The sequence below is a fragment of the Sinocyclocheilus rhinocerous genome, unplaced genomic scaffold, assembly GCF_001515625.1.
Source record: "Sinocyclocheilus rhinocerous isolate Xijiao unplaced genomic scaffold, SAMN03320098_v1.1 scaffold1508, whole genome shotgun sequence".
Taxonomy (NCBI): Eukaryota; Metazoa; Chordata; class Actinopteri; order Cypriniformes; family Cyprinidae; genus Sinocyclocheilus; species Sinocyclocheilus rhinocerous.
The window spans coordinates 153354-175687 of NW_015660889.1; the positions used below are offsets into that span (position 1 = coordinate 153354).

The 22334-nt window shown below is 37.3% G+C and overlaps 1 protein-coding gene across 7 annotated transcripts in view; it reads left to right on the top strand.

Annotated features, from left to right (window-relative positions):
- Positions 1–50: 50 nt before the first annotated feature.
- map3k15 (mitogen-activated protein kinase kinase kinase 15) overlaps positions 51–22334 on the top strand; it is a 34004-nt gene continuing 11720 nt past the window's right edge. For 3 of the 7 annotated variants that reach the window (XR_001638175.1, XM_016535288.1, XM_016535290.1), the window contains exons 1-27: positions 51–785; positions 2367–2506; positions 4293–4316; positions 6181–6258; positions 7019–7212; positions 7922–8090; positions 8175–8281; positions 8406–8576; positions 9439–9551; positions 9647–9806; positions 9898–10048; positions 10144–10251; positions 10336–10385; positions 12040–12135; positions 12225–12312; positions 12397–12530; positions 13452–13579; positions 13673–13803; positions 13885–13990; positions 15541–15698; positions 16336–16519; positions 17945–17953; positions 19086–19263; positions 20392–20566; positions 20646–20831; positions 21465–21570; positions 21654–21885. Coding sequence is in view for 6 of the 7 variants with exons in the window: in XM_016535288.1 (XP_016390774.1) it covers positions 479–785; positions 2367–2506; positions 4293–4316; positions 6181–6258; positions 7019–7212; positions 7922–8090; positions 8175–8281; positions 8406–8576; positions 9439–9551; positions 9647–9806; positions 9898–10048; positions 10144–10251; positions 10336–10385; positions 12040–12135; positions 12225–12312; positions 12397–12530; positions 13452–13579; positions 13673–13803; positions 13885–13990; positions 15541–15698; positions 16336–16519; positions 17945–17953; positions 19086–19263; positions 20392–20566; positions 20646–20831; positions 21465–21570; positions 21654–21885 (3683 nt within the window). In the remaining variant the exon portion in view is untranslated. Of the gene's footprint in view, positions 786–2366; positions 2507–4110; positions 4161–4292; positions 4317–6180; positions 6259–7018; positions 7213–7921; positions 8091–8174; positions 8282–8405; positions 8577–9438; positions 9552–9646; positions 9807–9897; positions 10049–10143; positions 10252–10335; positions 10386–12039; positions 12136–12224; positions 12313–12396; positions 12531–13451; positions 13580–13672; positions 13804–13884; positions 13991–15540; positions 15699–16335; positions 16520–17944; positions 17954–19085; positions 19264–20391; positions 20567–20645; positions 20832–21464; positions 21571–21653; positions 21886–22334 lie in introns of those variants that run through there. The other 4 variants (XM_016535289.1, XM_016535292.1, XM_016535294.1 and 1 more) reach the window with 4 other exon arrangements.

A 22334-nucleotide genomic window follows, 5' to 3' on the forward strand; every position in this document is an offset into this window, starting at 1 on the left:
ATGCATGACGCCCCTGACTGTACATGCAGTAACCGCAGCGAGCCGTTCCTCGCGCTCTAGATTTGCGCAGTTTTGCGTCGCTTGTGAAATCTACCCACGCCTGAACGGAAGGACACACGTTTGAGGAAATGGTCGGATCGTGCATTTTGTAGAAAGGGCAGGAGGAATGACTTCCTCAAATAGGATGGTAATGCGTGTCTTTGGAGACACAGCGCGCGCGGTGCGCCTCAAGTTCTCCTGACTTTCTGCACTGAATTCACAAAGCGTTTTGTATAACTGCATAACCGCTGGCGCAAACGAGATAAAACTGGACCACATTGTAATATGTAGTGATGCGCACTGCTTTAATGAATCGCAAGACGCTGGACGTCACAGCCACGCGCCTCTCCGTGCCACAGGTGCGCACTAAACTTTGGTTATGCATTACTGATTAACTGCGGAAAGAAAAGGACCACGCAGAGGGACAATTACTCGCACTATGGAGATCATGTCCAATCAACCTACAGCAGAGACTGGTGGCGACCACACCGCTACGGCTTCCATGTCTGCAGGCGTGGAGAGGGCTGATGTGACCAGCCCAAGTCCGGTGACCAAGCAGAGGTCCCTGAGGGCGGTTTATGTGCTGAATGATGGACTGAAGGCAGTGGCCGCGAACAGCCCGGAATCCGGGGCGCTCCAGTGTCTCCAGCGCGCCTGCGACGCGGAGAGTGCCATATTAACCACAGTGACTTTCGGACGATTAGACTTTGGGGAGACAACAGTGCTTGATACATTTTATGACGCAGGTGAGTTAACGTGGCACTGCAAGGCTTTGATGCGCGAGAATAATTCCTGCAGCCCCACAATTCTACGTGTTGGATTAAGGAAGCATCCAAAATGAGTAGTTTGAGGGGTTTCCACAAATTAGCCAATTCTGCAGGATGGTACAGGATGTAGAAAAATAGAAACTCATTGACACATGTCATTATAGATTTAGAGCTTGTGTGTGTTATTGAAATAATAATTGAAAATTGAAATACTTTGTTTCCAAAGAGAAATATGTAAGACATTTAAGTAATAGTGGGCAAAAAGAAAAAACAATACAAAAAGCAACATTATAAATAATATTGTTAAATAATGGCATAGCTCTATGATTTTTATATAAATGAAGAGTAAATAGTAATATGCAAAAGGTGTGTGTGCATATTTGTTTGTGTGTGTGTGTATATATATATATAAATATCATACATGTAATCAAACATAAAACAAGAAAAAGCAGTCATATATAGATTCTAATTATAATATATAGATTATTTATATATGTATAGATTCTAATTATAATATATATATTATATATATATATATACATATATATATTATATACATAATATATATATGTCATTGCTAGAAAAATGTAAAAATACATTAAATTTACATTAAATTAATACATTAAACAGTATAGTAGATCAGAAAATTAATGTTTATCTAAATGTACTTATGCAAGATACAAATTGTTAGGCTTAGGGTCATTGGGCTTTCCCATGGGAGGTTGTTACTATAGGGTCATGACAATCTCTCTCAAGGAATATTAGGAGTGCAAAAAATGATCTTCTGCCTCCAACACATTCCTTTCCTGGAATTTATTCGCCAGGTCTAGTATGAAGTCTCTCTCGCTCGCGCAGGTGTGGCTGCACATGTTACTCTACATCTGAGCTTTGGGAGGGTGAAAAGGGCAACTTTTTAAAAGTTTGATCCTGTGCATTTTTGTGCATGCAGAATGTAGCTCATGTGCAGCACTTTTTCTGGAGAAGGAACTCTAGAGGACCAGAAAAAGTGCATTTTAGAGCTGAAAATAAGAAGTCTCATTTTTCAAAGCAGAAGTGAACAAAACCATTTAAATATCCTCTCTATAGCATTCTACAGATCAGTTTCTTGTTATTGCATTACCCCCCCACCACCCTTTTCCTAATAAGACTGTGAGTCATGCATCAGCTCCTGGTTACATCAAGTCTGATCTTGCATTTTGTGGCTTACACTTTTGCAAGGCTTTCAAACACATTTTCAGATGTTTGCATAGTTTCCAATAGAATAAGCACAGATTGTGTTTGACTGGAAAAGAACAAATATGGCCATATGCAGTAGAACAAATATGCCCTTAGGACTACTTTAAACAGACAAATGGTTATTTAGATTTTATATTATATGATTAAATGGAAAGTCATAATAAAATAAACACATATAGAATTGAAAATGAATGGTTATTTCTAAAAGAACAGGCCCTGAGACTGATGCAGTGTGCAACAATACAGTGCACACTGTACTGCAGTACTTGGATTCTGCATTATATGGTTGTCTCACATGCTTACTATGTCTCTGATTAATTGCAGACATTGCAGTTGTGGACATGAGCGATGTGTTTAGACAGCCATCCCTGTTTTATCACCTGGGTGTGCGTGAGAGCTTTGACATGGCCAACAATGTCATCCTCTACCACGACACGGACCCTGACACGGCACAGTCACTTAAGGTGAGAGTTACAGTCTAATACACATACATAAACACGCATATGTTTACCTAGCTATCTAAAGAAGGACATATCATAGGCTTCTTTTGTTTTTAAAGGGGGTTTGTGGCGTTTTTCAGATGTTCAGTGGTTTTGAGAAGGCCATTTGTAGGTTGACTTCCCCAAAAAATAAATAGCTCTGTCACTTTTTTTTTTTTGAGAGTGATAATGAGAAGTAATATTGATTTAATCAATAGTGCGAGTTTGAGGCAGGACACATTTTTTTGTCCAAACAATGGAAGATGGAGAGTGTGTTTGGGAAAGGGAAACCTGTTTGGTAATAATATTTTTGCAGTTCTGTTTAGTGCCGCTGATGAAAGTACAATTAGTGCTGTGCATTTAAATATAATAAATAAGAATTTTAAAAAGTACCTTTTGTAAAGACAACTTCAAAAAGAGGCTTTGTCTAATTTAGCTAATTTCTAGATAAATTTTTTTTTTTATTAATTTAAAAAAAGTTACTACAAGACAAACTAAAAGAAGCTTAAGCCTCACACTACAAGCGACATGCAACGACAAAGCGACACAATCCCATTCATTTCAGTGGAAAGCTGGCGATTTCCGGCGACACGAGCGACAGCGGCCGTTGGTGATGGATGGGGCATGTCCAGCGACGCAACAAAGTTTAGAATCCTTCAACTTTATGCAAATGAAGAGCGACCTTTGGGAGGCGACAGCCAATAGGAAAGAAGACAGAGCTCATGTGATCGTTCTCCTCTCAACTCAGCAGTGATGGAAATGATCATTCGTCATCATTCATTTTTGTTTTTATGTATGGATCCAATTTATATTTATATTATATTTAGTCTTTTGCCTCCAAAATGTTTGTATTTAGCGGCAAGAAAACTGATTCGCTGTCAACGTGAGAACGCCCACTAGCGACCTCATCGCCAGCCCCTGGAGACATGCAGCGACAAAAGTCACTGCTAGCGTGAATGCAGCTTTAGTCTTATTTAACTCATTTCTAGACAAAATATCTTTTTAAGTATTTAAAATAAAATTACTTAAGTACGTTTCCTGTTTAAAGACATCTAAGAAGTCTTTTTATACATTTATAAAATAATAATAATAAAAACATTTTTTTTTTTAAAGATGTCCATAAAATGAGACTTTGTCTTATTTATCTTTTTTTAATCAAATATAGCTTATGAATTACATATTCTTCTCATAATTTTTTCTAAGTGCCGCCACACAAACGCTAGCAAGGTTTGGTGGGAGGTTATACTCTCCCTATAGGCTGTTACACTCACATTTGGTATTTCTGTCATCTGAACAAAGAGGCCGCCCACTACTAGGTCCTGCTATAGGTCCTGCTATTCTCAGCTTAGGAGGGAGTTTATCTTTTCTGGGCACTGGACAGTAGAGCTGCCAGAACAACAAGGCCTGTATTCGAGCTAAGGCATGCAGTCAGTCCCAGGACAGCTGCACATGGCCACGTTTCCACAGAGACATTGGAAGGCATGTGTTCTAGCATACTGAGATGATGACAATAACGCATGGGGAGGAGCGTCACGCGATCTGTTTGTGTATTTGTAAATGTTCTGTGACGCTGCTGTGTCCAACTGATTCAGTCAGGTCTCATTCACTGCATCACATGGCCATCAGTCATGGAATAAATGTAATAAATGGCGTGATGGCAAAACTTTTCCAGGTGGTTTGGGACTTATATAATACTGTGAAATAAAGTAATATGCAATGCATGTATTTCTTTGGAGTTGAATAATTATTTCTTTTCTTTTTTCTTGCATAGGACATGGTGACACAGAAAAACACAGTAAGTATCAAAACACTACTTGCAAGACTGGTAATCTGATGAAGTTTGAGGACAGGCTGGTATCTTTTGTTGGTGTCCCAAAAGCTTTGTGTATGAGACTAGTTTTGGAGCTCTTATGACATATGTTTACATGCCCTTCTGTGCCTTAGAATATATACAACACTTTACATAGTGAGCAGATAATTTCCTGAACTCTCCTTTATGCACATACACTAACCTGTGAGTGGACACAAGGTTCTGGTGGCTCACTGTGTCCCAGTCAGACTATTGCTGATTCTGATGAACTCATAAGGGTTCTCAAGGTGTCATGGTACTTTGAGTTAGTGGGTGTTCGTTGTTTTGATAAAGGAGAGGGTCTTTGAGTGCTAGTCTTTAAATAAACCTCTAATATTGAACGGCTGTTGAGAAGAAGCTGACCTTGACAGCATTTTATAACTGTGTGATTCATTGAAATGGTCCAGAAACAAGCAAAAGATGGATCTGTGTTAACTTCTATATCATCGGTTATGTGAACAGAAAGGAAATTCTATGTTTGCCATTATTCTTTAGGAATTATTCAGGCTTTTTCTCCCAATCCTTTACATGTTCTCAGCCTTAAGGAATAGTTCACCCAAAACTTCTGTCATTGTTCACTCAATCTCATATTCCAAACTTGATACAACTTTTTTTGTTGCGCAGGTCACTGTTTTCTATCCAGTTACAATGGGTATTGAATATTTTTTAGAGCTTCAAAACGCATGTAAAAGAACCATTGAGCGCTATTTTCAAAGTCTTATGTGGTCATATGATAGCTTTGTGTGAGGAACAGGGTGAAATTTAAATCTGTATCTGTCATAATATTAATTTTCAAGTGAACTGTTGACCACTGTCAGTTCATGAGTGAATCATTCAGACAAATGAACCGGATTAACCACTTCATTGAAAAGATCATTGACTCGAAAAAATTATTGATTTATGAATCGTTACGTCTCTCATGAACACCAAGGAAAGCTAGGGCGATTGTCAAGATTTTCAGTAAATTATTATTCATTATTGCTTAAATAAACACTATTAGTCAAAAGTTTTTGAACAGTAAGTTTTTAAAGAAGTCTCTTCTGCTCACCAAGCCTGCATTTATTTGATCCAAAGTACAGCAAAAGCAGTAATATTTTGAAATATTTTTACTATTTAAAGTAACTGTTTTCTATTTGAATATATTTTAAAATGTAATTTATTCCTGTGATTCCAAAGCATCATTACTTCAGTCACACGATCCTTTAGAAATCATTCTAATATTCTGATTTGCTGTTCAAACATTTTTTTTAATAATTATTATTATGTTGAAAACAGCAGAGTAGAATTTTTTCAGGTTTCTCTGATGAATAGCAAGTTCAGAAAAACAGCATTTAGCCTATCTGAAATAGAAATCTTTTGTAACATTATAAATGTCTTTATCATCACTTTTAATCAATTTAAAGCACCCTTCTATAAACCCCCCCCCCCCCCTTTCCCTCTGCATTTGCATGGCATAGTGTATAATTTTATCATGTCACTGGCCATTGGCAGGTGTGGTAAAAAGTTAGTTTTAGGCCCTGCTTGTAATATAGAGCATGAGTTGTATGAACTACTTATTTGATACTTTAGGTTTTTGCATCACTTTGAAGCTATTAATTTGTATGCACAGAAAAGAAAATCCCACAGATTTGGAATGACATGAGGATAAGTAAATGATAACAGAATTTTTGGATGAAATCCCTTTGGCTTACTCATCCATCTGTGTCTTCTTGCCTCCATTAGTACTCTATAGTCTGTATATTCTTTTTCTGTCATTCTCTTTTTCTCTTTTCCTTTCTTTCTCTCCTATTTTGTCTCTTACCTGGAGTAGGCTGCAAGGCCAGTTAAAATAGGCTTCCCATGGGTCCAGTTGCCTCCCGAATACAGGGGCTCCGGCCTAAGACACAAAGTAGGTACAGCGGGCATGCTGGTGCATGCTGGGAAAATCCCATATGCATGTACTGGAATGAGAGTGACCACTGATGTCTGTTACTGTCTGACTCACTTCCTTTCCGTCTGGCTGACATGTTGAGGAATTAAAAGCTCTGATTCAAAGTCAGTGAGTTATTTATTGCTGAGAAACTTGGTTACTTTTAAATTATTAATCATTACCAGTAAGTGAATCCAAAGACTTTAGGTTGCCTACATAACATAATCATAGATTTGTTATGATCTCTTTTTTTTTTTTTTGGAGGATCCTGCATATCCTCTGTATGCGTATATGTAAAATAACAGTAGAATAGATTAAATAAAATATACTTTATACATATAAACCATCATGCTTTAGCTGAGAGTCTAAGGATTTGCTCAGTATTTATGATTAGACCATATGCCTAACAATTGAAATAGTCTTGAAGTGTATGAAAGAGGCTTTAGGTGACCCCTTACATTTGAGGTGTTGATGTGGCATAGTGCTAAGATGTGCTTTAGCCACCTCCTCCGTTTCACTCTGGAATTCTGGGACAGTACATGGTCACAAAGGTGTTAACAAGATTTCCTTGGCACTTTGAATTTCTTGGATGCCAGCTGCTGAGTACATGATCACTAACACACAGACAGTCTGTACGTTTACACAGTGGTGCAGACTGTCATGTATTATATGACATGACTAAAAATAGGTCTATATTATTTTTTTAATGCACAAATTTAGAATCTGTTTATCTTTGTAGGCCTCCAGCGGGAATTACTATTTCATCCCGTACTTGATGACACCCAGCAACGAGTACTTGTGCTGTGAGAACGTGGCCCAGCGGAGAGCATCAGAGTACATGCAACCCAACTGGGACAACCTTCTAGGACCTCTGTGCGTCCCATTGGTGGACCGCTTCGTCAGCTTGCTCAAAGATATTCATGTCACGTCTTGGTATGACTGCTAGCTTTATGATAACTTTTGGCAGGATGCCCATTCTCAGACGATCCTTTACAGAGTTACATAACGGTGTCACGCCATATTTAGCTAAACATAAATCAAGCAAGCGTCTTCCAGTTTTTGACTGATAAACAATATTATATGAATGATTAATATAAACGACTTTTTTACATAAAAATAATGCAGTGGAATTCTGTATCTTGTGTTGAACATTGCATCATAGATCTAAACTAGGTGTACAATGATTCTCGTCGTCCCTGGAGTAATGAAATGGGACTCAACCCAAATGGGATGTAACGCTCATATCATCAAGACAGACACGCACAAGTGCATGCAAGATTTATTAGGAACTTCAATAACTTCTAACAAGTGTCAGGGTGTCCTTTCACCTGGAGCTCAGATATCAGAAGTCTAGAACATACTTGTAGATTCTTGTGCCAAGATTTTCATATCCTGTAACAGTACAAACTAGTTTCAGATTTGGACTATTAGTATGAAGTCTGACCCACTTTGCAGCTGGCCAAGAACATGTGAAGTGACCAGCCACAGTTTGTTTTGTTGTTGCATGATGTTTAGATGCATCACATGGTCGGTGAATTTCAGAGGTCTGTGAGCATCCCATTTGAAGTTGATGATACTACCTACAAATTTATCCACGAACACTAAATCCCATCTTCTGTTGTATCTTCTTCCTCCCTGACAGTGCTTCATATAAAGACACCCTACTGAACGACATCCGAAAAGCTCGAGATAAATACCAGGGTGAGGAGCTGGCCAAGGAGCTTTCCCGTATCAAACTCCGCATCGACAACACTGAGGTTTTGACTCAGGACATTGTTATGAACCTGCTTTTCTCCTACAGAGATATACAGGTATATACTACTGTATAAACAAAGCATGTCTAAAAATTAAAGACTTTGTTGTTGGCTTTAATAATCTTTGGTGTGTGTTTTCAGGACTATGATGCTATGGTTAAATTGGTACAGACCATTGAGATGTTGCCCACCTGTGACTTGGCCAACCAGCCCATGATTCAGTTCCACTATGCTTTTGCGCTCAATAGGTGACCACAAATCTGCATTGTGTGGTATATTCTCCTATTCATATGCTTGGCAAACAGACATCTATCCTTTACAGCCCTTTGATCTCAGGAACAAATGCATTTATGTTTGCGTGTGTGAACACAGGCGGAACAGCCCAGGAGATCGAGAGCAGGCGTTGCGTGTGATGTTGCAGGTTCTTCAGTCATGTGAGCACCCTGCACCTGACATGTTCTGCTTGTGTGGCCGAATCTATAAGGACATCTTCCTTGACTCTGACTGCAAGGACACCAAGAACAGGGACAACGCCATCCAGTGGTGAGTGAGTTAAATGAGCTTCTTGAAGCTCACAATTTCAATATGTTTAAAGGATGATATCTGTTTTTTAATTAAAGGGATAGTTCACCCAAAAATGATAATTCTGTCATTAATTACTCACCCTCATGTCGTTCCAAACCCGTAAGACCTTTGTTCATTTTTGGAACACAAATTAAGATATTTTTGATGGAAGGACATCATTAAAATAGTCCATGTGACATCTAAAATATCTTAATTTGTTTTCCGAGTATAAACAAAGGTCTTATGGAAACGCCATGAGGCTGAGAAATTAATGTCAGAATTTTCATTTTTGGCTGAACTATCCCTTTAATGAATCCCTTATATTGGGCTCTGTTGACTTGAACCATGAACAAGAAGCTGCATTAATGTGTTAAAAACACCAAAACAAACTCTAGCAACTGCATTAAATGCACCAAAACAACAAAACACCCAAGTAGTTGGATTATATATGCTTAAAAAAAACAGAATACCCTAGCATCTGCTTTAAATGCACTAAAAAACACCCAGAATACTCTAGCAGCCACATTTAATGTGCTGAAATACCCAGAACAACAACACAGCTGCATTAAAAGTACTAAAATCACCCAGAACACCCTAGGAGCCACATTACATGTGCACAAAACACCCAAAACACCCTATCATCAACATTAAATGTGCTATGCTGAAACACCCAAAACAACCAAGCAGTTGCAATAAATGCACTAAAGTCACCAAGAACACTCTAGTAGATGCATTATATGTGCTAAAATCACTATCAACCAACTTAAATATGTTATAACACCCAGAGCACCCTAGCATCACATTAAAAAAGTAATTTTGTATTTATGCATGTATGTTGTAGGTATAGAAAAGGCTTTGAGTTGCAGCCCACTCTCTATTCAGGCATTAATCTGGCAGTGCTACTTATAGTGGCAGGACAGCAGTTTGAGACTTCCATAGAACTCCGGAAGATCGGTGAGGAGGAACACACTTCCTGTTTCCTGTTTCTCTCAGAGCATTCACTTCATTAACGACAGGTTCCACCTTCTCACCCTCTCGTTCTCTCTCAGGTGTGAGATTGAACAGTCTGCTTGGCCGTAAAGGCAGTCTGGAGAAGATGAATAACTACTGGGACGTGGGGCAGTTCTTTACTGTCAGCATGCTGGCCAATGACATCCCCAAAGCTGTGCAGGCTGCAGAGAAACTCTTCAAACTCAAACCACCCATATGGTACATATAGAATAAATCATTTACAGATATACTGTACATGTTAACGATAAGAAATAGAGTTGGAGCAGCTCACATTCATTTCATCTTTCAGGTACCTGGGATCAGTCGTCCAAAACCTTCAGCTGATTCAGCATTTTAAGAAGCAGAACACTGAGCATTCTCCTCAAAGAGAGAGACTCAACTTCTGGATGGATATTATCGTGGAGGCTACACAGGGAGCCACCAACGGCCTGCGTTTTCCGGTAGTACACCACCTGACTTGAGTATCTCATCTAGGAACACACCTGTATTGACTGAACAGCATTTCATGGACCTTATTACTTCTTCCACTACGCAGGTGTTGATTCTGGAGCCAACAAAAGTGTACCAGCCCTCGTATGTGTCCATTAACAGTGAAGCTGAGGAGAAGAATGTTTCTATATGGCATGTGTCACCTGCTGAGACGGTCAGTGGTTTATTTGAAGCCATGTTTGCTGTATAATGTTATTTTGTGTATATAATATCATTTTCCTAACTGACATGGTTGCAGAAGGGAATACATGAGTGGAACTTCACAGCATCATCCATCAAAGGCATTAGGTGAGATTGAGATTCATTCTCTCTGTCTCTACCTTTCAGTTTCTGTTTTTTTTATAGTCCGGAAACAATATTTAAATTATCCTGATTTTAGGGTTAGGTCAAGGGCTTAAAAACATTCCTTATCAACCTACAGTATCATTCTTCACTGATATTAGGGGCAATTAATAGTTAAAGATTTAGGAGGGTTAATTCTGTGTCTGTTTGATAGGAATGTTGCTCAAGGATAAACAAACAGTGCTTAAGTAGGAACTAGTTCTACTTGTTTTACTTGGCAATTACTTGGCAAAAACAATAGAGATGCACAATATTGGTATCATAGTCTTTGGTATCGACCAATATGACAAAAAAAGCAAAAAAAACAAAGAAACAGACAAAAACTATAGAATACCCAAGACGTGTCACTCATATAGTTTTGAATGGGGAAAAATGCAATGCTCAATATGGCCGCTCTATCGAACGAAGCCCCGCCTTCTGAGCAAAAGAGCCAATCGCTAATCGGTAAAGTCAGTGCGCCACTGCAGCTGCCGTTAGAAGTCCCGGTTACTATAGAAACAGTCAGCACTCTGAGACGTGCGCCTAGAACTGCGCATGCGCACTGGCGGGTCTCGCCTGAGAAATAAGCTTTTTATAACACTATTTGAGCAAAATATACAACATTTATGATACAGTTGTTGTCAGATTTCATTGGTGATTTCAAATATGAAATTTAATTCTAAGCTTGGTGACCAGTTTTGGAGAATTTGATGTTTGCCCATTCAAAGAGATAGGAGCTGCTCTTGCATGCCCGAGAGACATTTCAAAGATTGCCGCCGAGTGACATGACTTGCCTTAAAGGGACTTTGTCGATACTGGATGTTTGATTGTACTCATTTCTCCTCTTTTTGCATTTAGATTAATGCTCACTGCAGTGTCGTTACTGTTAATTAAAACTTTTAACAATAATTTTTCATTTTAATTCAAATAAAGCTGAAATAAAATAGGAATACTGGATAAAAAACGTCTATTTAAAAAACTTGAACTAAAATGTGAAATGTTGCCTTTGCAACTAAGTGAAATAAGCTGAAGTACTGAAATTACTAACACTAACACTGAAAAATGGGTAAATAGAAATATAAATATAATACAGAACTAATAAAAAAGACAAAAGCACATACGAAATTCTTAAAACTTTAAAATAAAGCAAAAACGATTCAAAATATTAGTAAATACTATAATAGCATATAAATAATAGTAAAATAACACTGGCCCTGTAAAAGGCCCTGTAAAAATCTGTAAAAGCACTAATAACACCATAAAATGTATTTTTAAAAATGTATTCAATTTTCATACTGTTCATTATAATGTGATGATGGTTCAATTTAGAATAGCATTTTTTTTTTAAATATTTGTTTTATTTCTAGTGTGTGTTTTTTTAATTGGCTATATTGGCTATCAATCAGCCATAACATGACATAAAATGTCAGAGTTTTATTATTAGTGCATCCCTAGTGTTTATCCAGAGTCATCTTCAAACAGTGTCTGAAAACTAGCAGATCTCACTCTGACTGTCTACATGATTTAAATACAAGTTGAAACTCCGGTGCTTTCCATTTAAATGTGACTGATTCGTGATCTCAGAGATGTGAAACAAATCTTGCGTTCTTCTACTCTCTAGCATCTCAAAATTTGATGAGCGCTGCTGCTTTTTGTATGTCCATGACAACTCCGACGACTTCCAGATCTACTTCTCCACAGAGGACCAGTGTGGCAGGTTAGTTTTCTTGACGTTAATCAATTAGCTTTCAAACTGTGGTGCTCATGGAGGTAACCGATGTGTGGATGGTTGTCACTTATTTGAAGGTTCTGCTCCATGGTGAAGGAGTTGATCACAGACGGATCAGGAAATGCTGTCGAGCTGGAGGGGGAGGGAGAAGGAGATACCCTGGAGGTAAGAACTTCAGAAACTCGCCTATAGTTTGTTTTTGTTGGATTTGTGAGGCTTGCTGTACTTAATTCCCGAATTGTTTTGCAGTACGAATACGACTGCAATGAGAATGGCGACAGGGTGGTTCTGGGTAGGGGAACTTATGGAGTGGTCTATGCAGGGAGAGACCTGAGTAACCAGGTGCGCATAGCCATCAAAGAGATCCCAGAGAGAGACAGCAGGTGAGACACTTATAACAACCCATCTGAAAAGCAGACCAGCATGGATGTTTACCAGCATATGTTGTATTTTGGATGCAGGTGTTTTTTTTTTTTTTATCAGGCTTCTTAAAGGGATAGTTCACACAAAGATGAAAATTATTTTACTGACCCTCATGTCGTGCCTAAACTGTATCATATTTTTCTTCAGTGAAACATAAAAGAAGATATTTTAGAAAATTTTTGTGTTTTATTTTTGTCTGTACAATCAAGATAATTGTGCTACAATGCTGTTTGTCAGAATATTTTATTTGGAACATGAGAGTGAGTGGGATCGAGAATGTTCATTTTTGTGTGAACTATGTTTTTAACTGTACAGTTAAATGAATCTTTTTAAAATATATATTGAAATTATGTTAGATTGTGAAAAACAAATCACAGTACACTTTTTGGAGCAAGCTGATTCCACCTGAAGTGGGATATTTGACCATTAAAATAAATGAATAAATAAATAAAAAGTACAAATTGTGTGGGACTTAATTTTGTTAATATATATATATGATTGGATTGTGAAAAGTGGTCTCTGAATGACAGACTGTAGATTTTAGATGGTATTTTCACATGTTGTAACACATGTTGTTACTGTTAACTAAAACTATCAAAAATAGTTTTTAAATAGAAAGAGCTTAAATATAAATATGAGATGAAAAAGAACATTTGAACGGTTGCCTTGGCTGACACTAAATGAGTTTAAATTGAAGTATTAGAAAAATCTAAATAAATGAAAGCTAAATAGAACTATTAAAACAATTCCAAATGACTAAATGACCAATTACTAAAACTTAAACTAAAATATGAACATATAAAATTTAAAGCTAATTCGAAATCTGACTAAAATACTATAAAAGTATTTTAAAAATACTAAAATAATTCTGATGCATTCAGGTATTCCCAACCACTGCATGAGGAAATAGCCCTCCACAAATACCTGAAACACAGGAACATTGTTCAGTACCTGGGCTCGGTGTCTGAGGATGGATATATTAAGATCTTCATGGAACAAGTCCCTGGAGGTACATGTGTGGTTTCTGAAAGAAGAACATCAAGTACGTCTTCTCTACTTTAAATTTGATTTGCTCTTCATATTCATCGTATTTCCTCTACAGGGAGTCTGTCAGCATTGTTACGTTCAAAGTGGGGTCCTCTGAAAGAAGCCACCATAATCTTCTACACTCGGCAGATCTTGGAAGGACTTCGATATTTGCATGAGAACCAAATCGTTCATCGGGACATCAAGGTAACTATGACAAATCCTTTGGATCTATATTTGGGTGCCCTCAAAAATGTGGATGTTCATTGACCGCTCATCTTTCCACAGGGAGACAATGTCTTAGTCAACACCTACAGTGGAGTGTTGAAAATCTCTGACTTTGGCACGTCCAAGAGGCTGGCTGGAGTCAATCCCTGCACAGAGACGTTCACTGGTATTTGTTTCACTTTTCATTGTGTTTTGTTAATTCCCTCCGTGTGAGCCTCTCCCCGTTCCATTTGACCCGTGCTGTGTGTCATGCATCATACATCCTGGTGCTCTTGCCAGGTCAGGGTTTTACGCTTAGTTAAAGTTCAGTCTATCATTAGCCCCAACATACAATTTTTAAGGGAGTTTCTTTCCTCTTCTTTTAGTGTGTACTAAGGCACCTCCTCCATCCCAACAAGGATGCATTTATAAAGTGTGTAATGCTCTAAATTAGGGCTTTACAAAGAGGTTAATGGAAAATAATAATGACTACTTTTTAAATAATGCATAGATTAATCTTTAAAAAATTAAATAAATGAAAAAAATTAATCAACAGTTATTTGATTCATTTAAAAATAAATCATTTGACATATATACACTACTTTTCAAAAGTCTAGGGTCGGCAAGAGTTTTTAATGTTTTTGAAAGATCATGGCTGAATTTATTCAAAATACAGTAAGAAGTGTAATATTGTAAAATATTATTACCGTTTCAAATAACTGTTTTCTATTTTAATATATTTTAAATGGTAATTTATTCCTTTGATAGCAAAGCAGAATTTTTAAGAAGCTATTTTTGAAAGAAGTTTCTTATTGCTCACCATGGCTGCATTTATTTGATCAAAAATACAGTAAAAACTGTAAAATGTATTCCTGTTATGGCAAAACTGAATTTCTTAAGAAGCATTCTTATTATTATAAATATTGGAAAACAGTAATGTTTTTTTTAGAAACTGTGATACATTTGTTTTTAGGATTCTTTTATGAATAGAAAGTTCAAAAGAACAGCTTTTATTTAAAATATATATATATTTTTTTTTTTAAAGTTATATTTATTAGCTTTTCGTAATGCCTTTAATGCGATAGGACAGTAGAGAGGTGACAGGAAAGCATTGGGCAGAGAGAGGGGAACAGGATCTGCAAAGGACCGCGAGATGGGAACTCAATGAACTCGTGTCACCGTAAGTGCGGTTGCGCTATACGTCAACGCACTAACCACGAGGCTATTTAATGCATATTTTTTGTGTTGGAAAAAAATCTTACTGATACCAAACTTTTGATTGGTAGTATATATAGCTGCCTTTATATTTTAGAATGTTAAAAACCCTTTCTCATATTTAAAAACCCTTGCAAAATGACTAAATTGGCCATACACTGGTGTGGACTGGTTCACCTCTGCAGAGCTTGGATAACTCTTATTTCCTGACACAAAATAGACAGCGTTCCTTCCAGTGCGGTGAGCGATTATGAGTCCTGGTCACTGGTAACATGAGAATGTCTCCTGTGAGGGAGTAATTAGATTAGCATAGCGTCTGAGACAGGAGTGTGTTTGTGTTTCATTAGCGACTGCTGAAGCATCAGAGCAGGTGCGCTCATCTATCCTCCCCCTCACCTTCCACTGTCATCATCATCACTTCTGCGCTTCTCTCCTTGATTTTTACAAATTTTGTTTAGCATCCTGTCACAGCACATTCTTATCTCATGAAGTTCTGCTTTTCCCCTGTAAATCTCTGTCCAGGCACGTTACAGTATATGGCCCCTGAGATCATCGATAAAGGCCCTCGAGGTTACGGGGCACCTGCTGATATCTGGTCCCTGGGTTGCACTATCATAGAGATGGCGACAGGCAAACCTCCTTTCCATGAGCTGGGAGAACCACAGGCTGCCATGTTTAAGGTATAAATACTTTTACTTAAAAATATGAAGTAGTCTGTTAACACAGATTTTGATTTGATTAAAAAAATTCAAAATTAGTAACACAAGTAGAAAGTAGATTTGTTAATAATATATTGGAAAAAAATGTGTGTGTGTGTGTGTGTGTGTATTAATTTATTTATTTTACGTGTAAATTCAAATTTATATTTACAAAGTAAAATAAAACAGAACATTTTGGATTTGTTGCAAATATGGAAGATAACAAATCAAGAAAGTGATATAATTATATTAATAAATGTTATCTGTGTATTTAGGTCTTTACATAAGTTTATGTATTTGACTCAGTTTGAAGGAGCTCATGGAGATAATTTTGTTTTATAATCTAGTTCTTTGCAGAACATTTGTATTTTGTGCAAATACAGAAGATAATCAACCAAGAAAATGATGACATTTTATGTATATATAACTATATTAATAAAACATTATAGATTATAAATATGTGAATATATGAATAAAACGTTATGGATCATCGCAGTATGTTTTTAAAATACAGATTCAATATTTTTTGATTAGTTGTAAAATATTGTATTTTTCATATTTTTGATGGACTATTAATCAAAATCATCTCCTCCATTCGTCTCTGTTCTCTTTGTACCAGGTGGGCATGTTTAAGATCCATCCGGAGATCCCAGAGTCTCTTTCGTCAGAGGCCAAATCCTTCATCCTTTCCTGCTTTGAGCCTGACCCAAATAAACGAGCGATGGCCGGGGACCTGCTCAAGGATCCATTCCTGCGTCAAAACATCAAAGGCAAAAAGAACAAGATCGCTTTCAAACCCTCAGGTAACGTCTAACATGCTTTCTGCAGCTGTGATAATACTGCAACCCGGGTTGACCCTTCTGGTCACATCCATGGTGTGTAAGGCATTTTGGGCCTTGTGAGAGAGCACAGGCAAACACGCAGAGCTGCCAAACCCCCCATAGCCCAGCATGCCTGCATCTCGCCGCTGTCTGGGATACTCATAACAGGCCCGAACTGCCCTCAGCCGGCCTCTCGCAGTCCAGATTGAATTTACACAAGAGATGGGTAGAAACAACAGGACCTGGGAAAGGGGAGGAGACAGAGGAAAATCGACAATATGGCCTCACACCACCTTCACAAATGGTTTCCATCCATTTCCATGTGTGAAAGAGGGTCAGCTATCCCGCTGCCCATGAAAAGCATTCTCAGGGTGTGGTGTTTCACACACACATGCGCTCTGCTTTCTCAGAAAATGCTCAGCGTTTCTCTTTGACATTGTCAGTGAGTGAGCTGCCTACTGCTATCCAAACCGTCATTTAACCTCATAAGTGACTGATTTGAAAACCTCTCTATGTAGTGAGCAACATAAATAGCTCTTTGCAGAAAATAGTACAATAGTTTGATGTTAGCATGTTGCTAAGCTAATGGCTTGACACTAAGCTAAGCTTAAAAATATACAACCCACACAAATATTTTAATGTATTTGGTTAAACTTTTTAATGACACTGGCCTATTTTTATTCATATTTTTTTTCAAGATTTTTTTTTTTATGTTTCTGAAAGAAGTCTCTTATGCTCAGCAAGGTTAAAAATGCATAATATTGTGAATTTAATAAAACTTTTTTTTTAGTATATTTAATAATGTCATTTATTCCTGTGATGGCAAAAGTGCCTTCCAGTTTTCAGTGCCACGTGATCCTTCAGAAATCTTTCTAATACGCTGATTTGCTGCTCAAGAAATTTAATATTGAAACAGCTGTGCTGCCAAATATTTTTGTGAAAGCTGTGATAAAACTTTTTTTTTACAGGATTCTTTGATGAATAGAAAGTTAAAAAGAACAGCATTTATTTTATATATAAATCTTTTGTAACATTTTAAATGCATTTACTGGAATTTTTTATTCGATTTAATGCATCCTTGCTGAATAAAAGTATTAATTTCTTTTAAAAAAACGTACTGACCCTAAACCTTTGAACAGTAGTGTATAATCAACATTCATCTTGAATTTCTTTTTTCAGGTTATTGCAATGCTTTCTTTCACAGAAAATTGAATTTCTGCAAAGGATGCACGCAATTCTGCATGTAAATTTGGTTAAGATTCCTCTTTGGAGGAGGCTTTGGAGCAAAGAAAGAGCTTTGTAGGCCTGGTGTCTTCCCAGTTTTGGCCAAATATTAATAACTCAATATCTCCTTCTCCCTTAATGCCACCCAATCGGCTGCTTTGGCTTGGATTCTCTGTGTAACAGTATGGCAAGGTTTGTACCCACCATCTATGTTCTAGGCCTATGTGTTTTTGAGTATCATATGCTCATAATCATTGGTGTTTTGCTGGTTACTGGTGATTGTGTTGAGTTTATGCTCTTTGTGCGCTCTGACTGGTTCTTTGTATCATCTTTTTTATTCGCTTCACTTCTGATTTGCTTTCTCTTCTCTGTGGTTTAATATTAATTCAGTTCCAGTGTTTTAACTTACCTTTGAAGCTTTCTGGAAGAGTCTAATTAATTACTGTAACACTGTGGGTAACATTTTACAATAAGGTCCCATTAGTTAATGCTAGTAAATGCATTAACTAAAGTTACAGTATTTATTAATCTTTGTTAACGTTGGTTAATAAAACTGTTCATTGTTAGTTCTTGTTAGCTCAGGTCCAAAATATTAACAGATACAGCTTTTGATTTTAATAATGTATTAGTAAATGCTGAAATTAACAGCTTTAAAAGTCTTTTTAATTGTTTGTTTCATATTTGCTAATGTAGTTGACAAATATTAACAAATCAAATCTTATTGTAAAATGTTACCATACTGTGCTAATATTATGTGATAGAAATATCTAGTATATTAAATTAAACTGGAGCTGTCAATTATACGGTTTTATTGTTTTAATGAATCCACTTAATCAGTTAATCTCATATCAATAATATATCAATATTATCTGATTTAAAAGACATTTATTGTTGCATTTATTATTTCTCACTGAACAAGCATTACAAAATGTGACTTTAGAAGTGAATATATTGTTGGTTTTAATTCCATATCATTGAGCATAAGTCTATTATTGGCCTGTAGGGGGCATGATTTATATATTTATTTATTTAATAATTAATAACAATAAATGAACATGTTTAATTGGCAGCTCCAATATAGTGTTTAATTATAAAAAATAAAATGTGTACTATTCAAAATATAACAAGACTCTGATCTTGCATTAAAAAATGTTAACCCTTTATTATATAGTATTCATTCATATTTTTTAATAGGTTCGAACTTAAGGGGGAAAATAAAAGCCAAAAATGCTGTGACACTCTGATCTGTCTGAATGAATGTCTTTGAGTGCATATGTGTGTAAACACACGTGACCATGCATTGTTTGTGTTTTCCTCCCTTTAGACTACATTCGCAGTGTTTCATTGCCAGTACAGCTGCAGACGGAGGCCACGGGGAGCAGCAGCAGTGAACCGGGCTCTGTGTCTCCAGACTGCGACTCCAAACAAGACGTGTTCTTCGAGAAGAAAAAACGCTCTAGCTCAGAGAACCTCATCAAACCACCCAACTCAAACTTCCTCAGGTGAGCTCAGAAGATGAGCACTGAGGTGAATACAGAGCCTTACAAGCGTCCTCAAACCGGTCCAGACGAGTTTAGGTCACGCGCTGGTCAGCGATAACTATATGTATGCGCCTATGTGAGCGTTGGATTAGCGTCTGGAATGTTAATGATGTGACTGTGTTTACGGAGCTTGAGTATACGCGGCCGCTTCAGCTCTCAGACCAACAGTAAATCAACTTCCTGGGCATGAAGTGCTGAGGCCTGTCCTGACAGCTAGTCGACTCCTTGGAAACGCTGTTTAATTAACGCGGTGGAATGAGGAGACAGGTGTGCTGGGTCGTGGTTTCTGGGCAGGTGTATGTACGTGTGTGTAATGAGATAATGCCTTTTACAACAGGTACTCTCTGGTTGCTCATAAAATAATCCCATGAACACTTTCCTGACCACTTCTTCACCTCGGTTTCAACACACACACACACACACACACACACACCAAATCACAGAGCTGTCACATATTAACCACGTTTCCTCTTTCCTCTAACGAAATCATGGTTTTTAATCACCACTCCAGATTTATTTATACTTTGGCTGCTAAAGTTAACATTGACATTTAAGATGAATTAAATGTTTAACACGGTTAAATTCAGTTAGTTAATTTGCCTAAACTGACATTTAAAGCTGAAGTATGAGAGATCACCTATGAGTGAAACACTCTGTTAATAAAACCACCTTTCTGTTTTAATTTAATTTAATATTTTATTTTATTTTAGATGAATTTTGGTAAAAAAAATTTTAAAAAAGAGAGAGATAGAGAGAGATTAATTGTGTTTTTTTTATTGATAGTGCTGTAATAATGGCATCAGGAATAAATTTCATTTTGAAACATATTAAATATTATTATTTAATATATTAAATAATTATATTTATTTAAAAATGTAATTTTATATTTAAATGTTATTATATATTAACCGTTATTTTAACTTGTAATAATATTTCACATTTTTATTGTATTATTGATTAAATAAATGCAGCCTTGGCGAACATAAGAGACTTCTTTCAGAAACACTGAAAAAATCATAATGTTACATCTGCATGAAACTATTTAGATTCATATGTTCTCACTGAATCAGTGTAAAATGTGTGATTCAGTGTTCCAGATGAGAGTCCTACAGCAGAAGACCGCAGCTCTCCGGCCTCCTCTGAGAACAGCGACTCTGGCCTCTTCCTGCTGAAGAAAGACAGTGAAAGACGTGCCATACTCTACAAGGTCCTCAATGAGGACCAGGATAAAGTGACCTCCAACCTCATGGAGAACCACATCCAGGTGTGTATCCCAGTGTATTTGACTGTGTGTGTATGGTATGTCTGAATCATACAATGAGGATTCTGTTCTTGTCTTTTAGGGTCAGGAGGAGCTGAAGTTGTCAGTGGACCACATCAAACAGATCATCTGCATCTTACGGGACTTTATACGATGCCCTGAGCGACGTGTCATGGCAACAACCATCTCGAAACTCAAACTGGACCTGGACTTCGACAGCACATCAATCAACCAGATCCAGCTGGTCCTGTTTGGTTTCCAGGACTCTGTGAGTGGAGTGCAGTATAAATATATTGTTTTCCAATGTTACTTTGTACAGTATACAAAGTTTCCTACCCAGGCATGATACACTATTGATAAAATCCTATTTATGCTGCAGTATACATTTTTAGAATCTTAAAGACAAATGTTGAACATATAGTACCTTTCAAAAGTTTGGGTTCAGTAAGATTTGTGTGTATGTGTGTGTGTGTGTGTATGAAAATTCAACTGCCATCACAGGAATACATTTTATATTTGGTCTCAATTACATTTTAAAAATATTCCAATAGAAAACTTTTATTTCCAGTTTTCGTATTATTTTACAATAGTACGATATTTTTTTTACTATATTTTGATTAAAAAATGTAGTCTTTGTGAATGTAAGAAACGTCTTTCAAAAACATTTCAAAATCTGTTACATCCCCCTTTTTAATTAATCTAATTAATTAAATTATTTGTAAAGAATTATTTTTAATGAACTGTGCACAGAGCCAACTTCAAAATATTAGATGAGACTGTTCTCTAATAATTTTGTTAGTGCCTCTTTCTTGTGCTGCCTCAGTGTATCATTGTCTCCCTCCTGTGGTTTGGTTTGAGAGTGATGAGATTAATATTCCTCTTTCATCACTGTTTGTTGCAGGTAAATAAAGTGTTGAGGAACCACCACATTAAACCACACTGGATGTTTGCTATGGACAACATCATCAGACGGGCTGTACAGGCAGCTGTTACCATTTTAATTCCAGGTGTGTATGTGTGAAAGAGGGACAGAAATAGAGAAAACAGAAAACTTGTTGTTCTGATGCTTTTGCATCTGTCTCTCTTCTAGAGCTGCAGACACATTTCGGGCCTGCATCAGAAAGTGAAGGTGCAGATAAGGACGCAGATGACGTAGATGAAGAGGATGATGGGGACTTTGGATCAGTGGCACGTACGACGCAGGAAGATCAAGCCCTCACATCTGGAGTCAGCACCCTCAGTTCAGTCATATCCCATGAGGCTCAGCGGCCACAGCACCCGCTGGGAGCCCAGCTTGGACGCCTCAAACAGGAAACCAGCAGGTACACACTGTGATTCCTTAAAAACAAAAAAACACTCACTGTCATTCTGTTTAAGACAGTTAAATATAAACAGTATACAAAATACGCTTGTGCCACCCCCTCCGATGATGAGTGAATGGGGAAAAAACACCACACAGGACGGGAAAAAAAATCTTCGCTTTTTCGTGTCGCGAATGATCACGCCTGGTGTGAATAGCCCAATAGGGATCTATTGTTTCGATTCAAAAGCGTCATCGCGCCGAATTTTCACGTTCAGTGTGAAAAGCCCTTCAGACATCAACTGGCCGAATAGCTGCAGAGGAAGTGGCAAGACCAGGCAGATGGAGAGGACCGAGCAAGGCACTATAAAGCTGAGCTCAGATACTTGTTGACCGCAGACTCTGAATCAGACCAGGTGCCAGGCAAGGGGAACCAGTGGGCAGGAACAGGTCAGGACAGGAACTCTAATA